The sequence below is a fragment of the Schistocerca cancellata genome, chromosome 12, assembly GCF_023864275.1.
Source record: "Schistocerca cancellata isolate TAMUIC-IGC-003103 chromosome 12, iqSchCanc2.1, whole genome shotgun sequence".
NCBI classification, from domain to species: Eukaryota; Metazoa; Arthropoda; class Insecta; order Orthoptera; family Acrididae; genus Schistocerca; species Schistocerca cancellata.
Window position 1 is genome coordinate 151,868,797 of NC_064637.1, and position 12,167 is coordinate 151,880,963.

Genomic DNA, 12,167 nt, shown 5'->3' on the forward strand with positions numbered 1-12,167 from the left:
TTTCCATTTGCGCTCATTTATCTCCTTTCATGGACAGCAGCCGAGCCGGCTGGAGTGCCTGACCAGTTATAGGCACTACAGTCTGGAACCACGCGACCGCTACGGTCGCAGGTTCGAATCGTGCCTCGGGCATGGATGTGTGTGATGCCCTTAGGTTAGTTAGGTTTAAGTAGTTCTAAGTTCTAGGGGGCTGATGACCTCAGAAGTTATGTCCCGTAGTGCTCAGAGCCATTTGAACCATTCGAACAGCAGCCGACTGAGTGCGTGTACGCATTAGGGATGGAAGTTCAATAATTACAGCTACTGAGAACTTCGCTAATGTGCAACGAAGAACTACCAACAAAACAGGTCAAACAGATACTACCACATCCTCGCCTTGTTAATAACCATCGTAACCACCAGTTTGTTGAATGCAAGCATGCAAACGTAGGTGCACAGCGTCATATAGTCATGTCAGTTTCTGGGATGGAATTCCATTATGTTTCACTTGGATGGTCAGTACAGGGACAGTTAACACTGGTGTGGATGATAGAGCGGCATGTGAGCGAGCCTTATCTTGTTGGAAAGCATTCCCTGGAATGGCAGCACAACAGGTCGAATCAAATTTGTGGTCAAGGTGCGTGGGATAACTACGAGTCACACATACAAATTTGTGGTCAGGCAGCATGGGATAACCATGAGTCAGGGTGCATGGGTTAACCATGAGAATGCTCCTCCTGTCATACAAAATTGCGAGGAGGAGGAGGAGGAGATTAGTGTTTAACGTCCCGTCGACAACGAGGTCATTAGAGACGGAGCACAAGCTGGGGTGAGGGAAGGATGGGGAAGGAAATCGGCCGTGCCCTTTCAAAGGAACCATCCCGGCATTTGCCTGAAGCGATTTAGGGAAATCACGGAAAACCTAAATCAGGATGGCCGGAGACGGGATTGAACCGTCGTCCTCCCGAATGCGAGTCCAGTGTGCTAACCACTGCGCCACCTCGCTCGGTACACACAAAATTGCACCCCAAACCATAAATCCAGGTGTAGGTCCAGTGTGCGTAGCATGCAGATAGGTTGGTTGCAGGCCCTTAGCTACCTTCCTCCTAACCGACATATGGCCATCATTGGCACCGAGGCAGAAACAGCTTTCATCACAAAACACAGCAGACCTCGACCCTGCCCTCTAATGAGCCCTCGCTTGACGCCACTGAAGTCGCAAATGGAGGTGGTTAAGGGGTCAGTGGAATGCACGCTACAGGGCTTCTGGCTTGGAGCTGTCCTTGAAGCAACACATTTGGAACATCATCACCACTTAACACTTCCGGGCTGAGATGCCGTGGTCCGTGCGTAAGACTCTCCCCTGACGTTTCGCCTTCGGCTGCGGAAGGCATCCTCCGAGGACAATCGGAAGATGCCTTCCACAGTCGAAGGCGAAACGTCAGGGGAGAGTCTTACGTACGGACCACGGCACCTCGGCCCGGAAGTGTTAAGTGATGACAACACCTGCCGTGAAAGCCTTCATTCTGTGAACAATTGGAACAATTCATTGTTTCACTGTGGTGCCAACTGCTGTACTAATGGCTGCTGCAGATGCAGTGCGATGCACCAGAGCCATAGCCGAACACAATATGCCGTGTGGCCATCTGGAGCCCAGCCTCCTTGCAAACATACATTCTCCTGACCGTCGCTGCCAGCAATCGTGTACAATAGTTTCACTCCTGTCAAGTCTCTGCAGTATTGCAGAAGGAACATCCAGCTTCTCATAGTGACGTGTTGATAATGGCATGTTTCTCACCTTAAAGGTATTCTTGATCAACTCACTCAGCCCAATCTATAAGGTAAATAACACACACGACCGTTACAGTGTGTACTTAAGGCACACCTGATTTCCATCCTCATAGTGTGCTACTACCACGACTGGTGCAAAATTGAGTAGACATTAGGTTTCTTACCAACTTTAAATTATGTCGCATAACTGTTCGTGTTGTGTGTGTGTGTGTGTGTGTGTGTGTGTGTGTGTGTGTGTGCGCGCATTTTGGAAAAGTCAATAATGGAACGGAATCATAGATTTCAAGAGAAGTGAGTCCAAGAAAACAGATTATGATGTAAAAACTCGAACATCAAACTTAACTGTCTTACCTCTGCTGATTATTTAGCAATATTATTGGAAAACATTGATACAGCAACTGAGTATATTTACCTGTCAAAAGAAATGGTGGAAAAGACTGGATTAAAAATTTATTTTGAGAAGACAGAATTTATAACAAATATTCAAAATGCTCCACAAGTCCTTAGAACTAGATACAGTGGAATAAATGTATTGAATAAGTTTTAAGTATTGAGGTAATTAGTACAGAAAAACATTCTACAAAAAAAGAAAATGAAAATGGAGCCTAGAAAATGTAAATGGGTGACCAGTTAGTGAAGGACATTTACAATAAAAAATCGCACTCAATGAATCTAAAATTCCAGCGTACAACACTGCCTAGATGCAGTGGAATGTTCAGTTATCGGCCAAAAGGGAGAAAATGAAGTATCGGAGAAAAGGGAAAAGGATGAGACTATGGAAAATTATCGAGCCAAGAATTCTCGGGAGTAGGTGGATGAGAAATAATGAAGAAATTGAGATCTAAATTGAATAATGAATCTGATGATCTCAGGGAAAGGAGAATTTCGATTTATGTCACTTGACTTGAATGCACGTGTGAAGAGTGACAAAAAGTTGACCATTTTTCACAGTAAGCCCAGAATGCAAGTCAATTGCTTCAGGAAAGTGAAAAAAGTCTTAGCAGAACCAGTGTTCTGGAAGCAGAAATTCTAGACAGACCAACTGCTCGAAACAAAATTAGCAACTTCAGGGATTTTCAGGAGAAGATAGAAAGCTATTCCAGTATGGATAGATAAAGGAAAAACACAGCAGAATAGTGAAAGGCTGAAAGAAGAGAAAATCATGAGGAAGTTACTTCACTTTTTATTTATTAAATTTATATATTATATTAAGAAAATTCTCTTTCCTTCTTATAACAGTATGCTCACTACTTTGGTCATCATCAGCTATTTTGCTGCTACCAAAACTTATCAGCTAGTAAAGGAACGTGGTTAATACTGTTATTGTTATTATTATTATTATTATTATTATTATTATTATATTTTACAAATTTTTCTAATTTTGCACCTGCATAGGCCTCAAAGATATGGAATAAATCAGATAATACTTCATATATTTTGAGTAAACTTGCAGCTAGGTAAATTTAAATGGTGTGGAATGGGATGCATTCTAGTCAATATACTTCTAAACTGTCAGTAGTTGTTAATGTTAGAATTTGTGTAAAAGTATGGAGTCAGTTGTTACCTGTACATTTATTGGTGAGTACCAACATATATCAAGTTCAGATAATTTACATTTAATTTACATACAAAAACATTAGAAATAATTAGTATGTATACCAGATATGAAAGTAGCATTAGTCTTCTTTTCTTCTGCATTTTTGTTGTTTATATTATGAAATGCAGTTAGAAAACAGCTTTCAAAGCAATGGTTTGAAAGTGATTAAATATAAAAAGGCTGGAGCTACACATTAAGGTGGGCCGTTTGTTGAGTAAGAAAGTTATCCCCAATGACTGTTGTTAAATCAGTAAGCATGTAACACTGAATTATCCTTTAGTAATTTAAAGTGTTCTCAGATATTTGTCTAAAAGGATTCCAAATCACCCAGTATGTGGCCTCATTCATACCATCACACCCAATGAAATATGTGTTATTTGGTTTTGATTTTCTTGAGCTTCCTGGTGGGATGTTCTAATATTTGGTTTGATTTTTTAATTTTTTTTATTACTGAGGTTCATTATTCACTTTGGTATTCATTTTATGTAAAACTTTCCCATCTAATTTTATACACATGTATATTAAAATAACAATATGTAAAATGTCAGTATGCATAACTGAATATACTAGGATCTTGCCTAACTGGGTGCATGCAAAATTCTTTGATAACTTTATAATATCTGTTACTGCTCCGTTTTGACTGTGTCATTCCATTATGTGTCACATCTCATCATTACAGAGCCAAATCTCCACTTCTCAAATCCAGTGTACGACCTGGAGACAATGATGGAACAAACATCTCTGGTGAAGCTGCAAAATGCTGCAGACGTCGAAGATGGCGATCTCGAAGACTCGGACCGTGACGCGACTTTCCAGAGGAAGTGAGCTTGGGCCAACAGGGCCGTGACATGGACTGCTAATACATGGATCAAGAGAGCATGTGGACCCATCAGGTATAAGAAATATGTGGGACCCCACAGTCAGTGCTGTAATGAAACTATGTCGTGTGTGTTGCTGGTTTTCCTCGCAGTCCACGAGCTGTGTGTCAGTGCATTGTGATGTCAGAGTATTAAGCATTTAGATAACTAGTGTGTCAGAAATGGAGCTGAAATGTGGCCCAAATCGCTACATCCTAAGTTTTTGCGCATCAGACTGCCTGATGTCAGTGTGTCGATGTCACTTTGTGAAGATTCAAATTTTTTGTGTTTAAAATTTGAGGGTGGCCTCCTTAAAGGGGTCATATTTTGCACTTTCACAGGAAACTGGGTTTATTACCAGATGTTCTACAATATTTTTCTTGTGTATGCTGAAATAATTTTCAGTTTAGTAAGATGTTAATAGTTTTTGTAACATTTGGGTGATGCCGAATGTGAAATTTTTCACCATGACATTTAAGACCAGTTCATTTCCTACAGCTGCAGAAAGATTTTTCTTTTTCTCTATCTCCGTTCTAAATCTATTTTACAGATTTATTATTGTACATGTTTCTTTTATGCCAAAAGATCGTCGTACATTGCTGATGTAATTTCTGAATTCTGTAATTTCTTGTGACACAGTATTCGAACATTGTGCTGAATTTTAAGTCAGTTGACATTCATTACTAACTATAACTGTTTGATAATGGTAGTTTTATTTTGACAGAAAACATGGTGTGCTATTTATGGCTGTCCTTAATGTGCTTCTTTACATGATTTTTTTCCCATTATTAATCATCATTTTCAGCTTGAGATAATTTGCTGGGATTCCAGCTGTGTGTTAGGCATTGCCTACAAAGAACCACCTTCATATCTTTGTGTTACTTATCCAACCATAATTGGATGGTTCCTAAGCTTATGTTCAAAATGATATATTTATTTGAAACTTACATCATTTTTCTTATCCATTTTGAAACTTCTATCATTTTTGCTATCCATACAGTAGGAGAAAAATTCTTTGTTCTTGATTCCTTCAGTGTACCTATAGTCCATCATTATCTTTAAACGAGCCTTTCTTCTTTTGTTTTGTGGACAACCTTGTCTTCAGATACAGTACTTGTTGAAGTCCAGAGTACCTTGTTCCGTTACCATCTCACCTTTGAATCTTCCATCACTTTCAGTGAACCTCTTTACCAGCAACCAATTCTGTACACTATCCTTGTTTGCCTGGAGTTTCCAACTTATGTCACCAGGAATGTTGTAAGGCTGCTCCTGTTAAGACAGATTGCATGGCATAAGTTAGTCAGTCTCTTATTCCCAAATAGTGTCCATCATTTCCCAGTACCCATCATTTCCCCACCTTCTTATGCACTGTGACATTCTTCCATAATAATCATCATACTTTCTGTTCTAAGACTTTTTGACAGTTTCTCATTAAAGCTTATAAAGTTGTCTCATATGTAGCCGATGCTCAGCAGTTTTGGACATACACAGGACCTGATATGGTTCTGACTTGGCTCCCCATTATTGTGGTTTCATATTGTGCACATCATGGCCTATTTCATTTTATACACTCTTACAGTTTTTTCTTGTGCTTGACCTGTCCCATAGGTATTTCAGTGTTTTGACATGTTACATATCCCCCTGAATTGTTTTTCATCTTGGTCACATATTTTCTTTTTAGTTCAAAATTTTGAATTCCATTTTATAAAAGTTTTGGCACAGTTTTCCATCTTTCTTTCCACCTGTGGTTGGAAGATTGGGAGGCCATTCACAAAATGTAGATAATTCTATACCTAGTATTATTTTGGGACATCTGAAAATTAATCAGTGTTTACTTTTGCCGCTGATGGTCTCTCTCTCTCTCTCTCTCTCTCTCTCTCTCTCTCTCTCTTTAAGGCACAGTTGAAGAGAATGGAACATAGACATAACATAGTCTGAAATTATTATTAATAAATGTTGAATGGACTGGTCATCTCACAGCCTCCCAAACTGATCTTTGACAGAATCGGACAATTGCAGGCACCTACCATATTCTGAAGAGTTGTGCAACACTGAGACAAACAGGTGTATTATTCTGAATAAACACAGGCAGCATAGTCCTGTAAGTTTTTTAATCACACTGTTCTGTGGTATGACCTATTGCTTGCAATCATGCAATGATAGGTGTTTCCAGTGTGACCATGAGAAATTGAGACTGATCAAAAATCAGTATTACTTCACACATTCTAAAAACAGAAAGCACTGCAAAATTACAAAACCAGAAATAAACACTGATTAAATATCAGTTTGCAATTACTGATTCTATGACAGTCTTCTCATTCCACATTCTTTTATATGGTCGTATAAGGTTTATACTGTTCAATATCCCTTTCCTGTCTCCATTTGTCTGTCATATCTCTTGGTATTGTAGCATTTCTGCGTTTAACTGAAAGCTTGAGAAGACACTACAATTTAATGGATGTCTTAATTTACTGATCTTTTCTGAGAATTTGCCACTCTTTGCATTACACGCTGAGAAAACATGAAAGCTGTGTGGCCTTTGAAGTCTGGTTGACTTGTAGTAATTGGAGACCTATTACGTAACATAAAATACAATACATATTAGTAATGCTGTGATAAATTATGTGCCTTCTGTGTTAATCTAGTTAGCGATTTTTGTGCGGTGTGCTAACTGAAAATAAGATTGTTCTCTGTCTTTGCTTGTGTCTGAAGTTGCTAGATCATTTTCATATATGGTAGACTGCTGTATGGCAATAGCCATTTGTTGTAAGTTGTCTTATGTTGTGTTTTTCTAGTTTTTCAATGTTAATGGCACACTTTTTGCTGTAAAAGTGTATTACAAATAAATACGTTTCAGTACTACGTCTCTACTTCTGCATCATGCCAACTTTTTGCTGGGAGCTAATATCAGTGAATCTGTTTTGTATCTTTGTACATTTAACAGCTGAAATGTTGCTACCCATGCAGCAAAATAACCCATGGTAGGCAGAGCAAGCAGGACATAAAAGCAGACTAGCATTAGAAAAAGGGGCATTTGTGGCCAAGAGAAGTCTATTAGTATCAAACATTTCTGAGAATGCACGTTTGGAACACACTATTGTATGGTAGTGAAATGTGGATTGTGGGATAACCAGAACAGAAGAGAATCAAAGTACACTGGAGAATCAGCGAGGAAAGGAATATGTGGAAAACACTGACAAGAAGGTAAGAAATCAGAGAATAACTTCCATGATATTAGAGCGTAAAAACTGTGGAGGATGATTGAGATTTGAATACATCCAGCAAATAATTGAGCCATGGGTTGTAAGGCTACTCTTAGACTAAAGGGTTGGCACAGGAGAGAAATTCATGCTGGGCCACATCTAACCAGAAAGGTGATCAGTGATTGATGGAAAAAAAGGATGACTGGTATAGAAAGTTCTTGAATTGAATATAGATGGGAAATAGTTCAAACACAGAATTATGTTGTATGATGTGTGGACATTGGGTTACATACATTGGGAGAACTAACAGGATCCAGTGTGGTGATCACTGTCTAGATTGTGCCTGCAGAGAAAAACTACAGAAATTTTTTTTTGTGTATTGAGTGTCATCTGTTTTATGAGAGCAGCTTTTTTTACCTCATACTCTAGTTTTCACATCAGAGGTATTTACGGAATGATAGTAATTTTAATGTGGTGAATAGTAATAAAGTTGTATTAAGACAATGAAAACATGATTTGAAACAAGATTTAAATTTACCTACTAGCATTGGGAATAGCAGCACTGCCGAAAAGGTACGGGCAATACTACTACTATGACTACCACCACTACTACTACTACTACTACTAATAATAATAATAATAATAATTCAAATAATATCACATCACAGCCAATACAGATTAAGTGTGGAATATACCAAGGAGACTCATTAAGTCCTTTCTGGTTCTGTCTTGCTCTGAACCCATTATCCAACATGCTAAATAATACAAATTATGGATAAAATATTACTGGAACATACCAACACAAAATAACACATTTGCTATACATGGATAATCTAAAACTACTGGCAGCAACAAATCAACAACTCAACCAATTACTAAAGATAACAGAAGTATTCAGCAATGATATAAATATGGCTTTTGGAACAGACAAATGTAAGAAAAATAGCATAGTCAAGGGAAAACACACTAAACAAGAAGATTACATATTGGATAACCACAGAGACTGCATAGAAGCGATGGAAAAAACAGATGCCTATAAATATCTAAGATACAGGCAAAAAATAGAAATAGATAATACAAATATTAAAGAAGAACTAAAAGAAAAATATAGACAAAGGCTAACAAAAATACTGAAAACAGAATTGACAGCAAGAAACAAGACAAAAGCTATAAATACTTATGCTATACCAATATTGACCTATTCATTTGGAGTAGTGAAATGGAGTAACACAGACCTGGAAGCACTCAGTACACTTACACGATCACAATGCCACAAATATAGAATACATCACATACATTCAGCAACAGAAAGATTCACATTAAGCAGAAAGGAAGGAGGAAGGGAATTTATCGACATAAAAAACCTGCATTATGGACAGGTAGACAATTTAAGAAAATTCTTTCTAGAACGAGCAGAAACTAGCAAAATACACAAAGCAATCACTCATATAAATACATCGGCTACACCACTGCAATTTCATAACCACTTCTACAACCCTTTAGATCACATAACATCAACAGATACAGAGAAAGTAACTTGGAAATAGAAAACACTACATGGCAAGCACCCGTATTATCTAACACACACACATCGATCAAGACACATCCAACACATGGCTAAGAAAAGGCAATATATACAGTGAGACGGAAGGATTCATGATTGCAATACAGGATCAAACAATAAACACCAGATATTACAGCAAGCATATTATTAAAGATCCCAATACCACAACAGATAAATGCAGACTTTGCAAACAACAAATAGAAACAGTCAAGGACGATATCCACCAGTACATCAACGCAATACAGCTACATCCAAACATATATATTCAACTACAGAAATCTGTAATTATGATACATGTTAAATTACCCAAAAGTTCCTAAATGCAATGTAACATATACCGTACAGTTAAAAGGAAGTCACGCTTGATCAAGGTCCACATCACTTTTCATTTTTAACCAGACATAACGTCTGAGAAAGAAAGAAATAATAATAGTAAATGTATGGTGTAGCTAAAGACCTTTACTCTGAAAAATACGTCTCTAAGCAAGCGAATGTCTAGCATTAAAATATAAATTAGAAATACTGGAAAGGTGACTCATTAGGAAAGTATTAGGCACACTAAAACATTTGGAATGTTGGTAATTATGAACTAATTTGTTAAAATATTGAACTTGTATCATAAGTAGTGAGAGAAACGATTACAATTCTTTGTACATTTACACTGAATGCAAGGTGGTAAATTAAACAAAGGGACCTTCAAATATTTGTGTGATAAGAGGTCAACAAAATAAAAGTTGAAGAAACAGCTGACAGAGAAATGTTTAAGGAAGAAGTATTGAATTTGGAGAGATCTGAAGGTAGGAAGAGGAAAAAAAAAAAAATGAGAAAAACGAAAAAGGAATTGAGAATGGTATGTGAGCTGTAGTTGGCCTATCTGAGAAGAAAATTATAATAATAATAGTCCCAGTAGGAAATACAAAACATGTTTCTGGGTCTTCAAAAATCACATTTGAAGACACAGCTAGTTGTGAAGAAGAGAAGTTAAGACAGATTGCATAAACTGGGAACTGTAGGAAATGGGGCAGTTCCGTTGGCAAAGAAAGGTACTTGCAACGGTAGCACACACTATTACTCACAAATTTTTGCTAGCATTTCACTCAACTACATACTTGGATGTAACAGATGTTTGCTCTAGTAGGATGGGGTTCTCAAGTGTTTCCAAGAAACAGAGGTTCGAAGCATTACAAGCTTCTCGATTGTTCCCAGAATGAGATTTTCACTGCAGAGTGAAAATCTCATTCTGGAAACATCCCCCAGGCTGTGGCTAAGCCATGTCTCCGCAATATCCTTTCTTTCAGGAGTGTTAGTTCTGCAAGGTTCGCAGGAGAGCTTCTGTAAAGTTTGGAAGGTAGGAGACGAGGTACTGGCAGAAGTAAAGCTGTGAGTACCGGGCGTGAGTCGTGCTTCGGTAGCTCAGTTGGTAGAGCACTTGCCCGCGAAAGGCAAAGGTCCCGAGTTCGAGTCTCGGTCGGGCACACAGTTTTAATCTGCCAGGAAGTTTCTCGATTGTTGTTTGACAGCATCAATCATCAAGCAGCAGCATAAGCACAACAGGCTAATACATTAGTAAGTTGTCTGTACTGCATTCATGTCTGGTCTTTTTTCCCCTTATTTTGCACTAAACCACTATATCACTACAATGAAAGGAACAAAAAAATAACAGAGAAGGGTCCAGAAAAATGTAGACACTCTGTGATATTAACATCTTTGGAACAAAATGACACACCATTGCAATTTTGAACTGTAGCACATCCTTTTTTTTTCTCAACAGTTCTTGGAGTGCATTCTCCAGCAGATGATACTGCAGCAACGAATGAAGTAAGATTGTCGTCTGAGCAATGTGAGGCCATATTGAAATGGTAGTGGATATACAAAAAGATGATGAAGGTACAACAGCAGTGGCTTAATGTGTGTGGAACTCAGCCACCAACACATACGACAATTTATCATGTTCAGGATGGATCTGAAGGTGGCAGTAGTGTTCTGGATGTACGTAAGGAAAGGTATAGCCAACCAAAACACATCAACAAGTTCTGCTTCCAGCACTGCTGAGTTGCAACATTTTACTAGGTCACCTCAGAAATCTGTGAAGCAGGGTGCACATGAAAGCAGGATAAGCCGATCAAACATACTACAAATTTTGAAAGCTATAGAGTTGAAAGTTTACATTGCAAGATTGCTGCGCACTATGAATGAGGACGACCTGACTCAAAGGATGGAGTACTGTGAGTGATTTGAAGGCATGCTTCATGAGGATGAACGGTTTGCATAGATGGTTTCTGGTCTGACGAGGCACAGATCAGACTGCACAGTACTGTAACCTGCCACAACTGCGTTTACTGGGCTCCTGAAAATCCTCATGCACACATGGACAAACATATTAATCTACTGAGTGTTAATGTGTGACAAGGTCTGTCATTGTGCAGTTTGATTGGCCCATTTTTCTTTGAAGGTACCGTAAATGGTGAGGTGTATCTTCATATGCTGCAGACATCAATTTTCACAGGCAATCTGAGAAGTGTTTGGAAATGAAAGATTTTATCTACAACAAGATAGCACTCTGCCTCCTACCTCAGAGATGTCAGAGCATACTTGGATGAAAATCTATCTCAATGATGGATATGTTGAAGAGGAGCTGTTGAGTACCTACCATTATCTCCAGTTCTTACACCTCTTGACTTCTACTTATATGGGTCTTTGAAAAATGAAGTTTATTAACAGAAGCTAGTTACACTGAACAGGCTACGAGAAACCATCAAGATGTCTCGTGTTCTGTCACCGGCAACACTGAGAGCCGTAGTTCAGTGGCATCAACATTGTTTGCTGCTAATGTCGGTCACTTCGAACACACAAATTAACCTTTTCTTCCCTTGAAAGAACTGTAATGGCATATTATTTTGTTCCTTTAATATTGATCATCAACCTTCTGTATTACTAACAATCACTGTGGTGCATACATGGCAAGGTATTGTAGAGGTAATAACAACTCTTTATGTAATGATCATTAATTTATTAGTACATTTTTAAATATGTTGAACTGCAGCACTACCAGATTACACATACATCAAGTAATGTACACTGTACTTGTATTGCTTCTGAAGCACAAACAGATACGATGTGTGTTCCCTATTAATAAAATTAGCTGGGGTTGCCTTCCTTCCAACCTGCTGTGTTGC

General features: G+C 38.3%; 1 protein-coding gene across 1 annotated transcript in view; it reads left to right on the top strand.

Annotated features, from left to right (window-relative positions):
• Positions 1-7,086, top strand: part of LOC126109605 (mucin-5AC-like) — a 297,865-nt gene extending 290,779 nt beyond the window's left edge. Inside the window, exon 8 of the mRNA XM_049914648.1 lies at positions 4,047-7,086. Within this exon, the coding sequence (XP_049770605.1) occupies positions 4,047-4,192 (146 nt within the window). The 3' untranslated portion in view covers positions 4,193-7,086. The remainder of the gene's footprint in view (positions 1-4,046) is intronic.
• Positions 7,087-12,167: the final 5,081 nt, after the last annotated feature.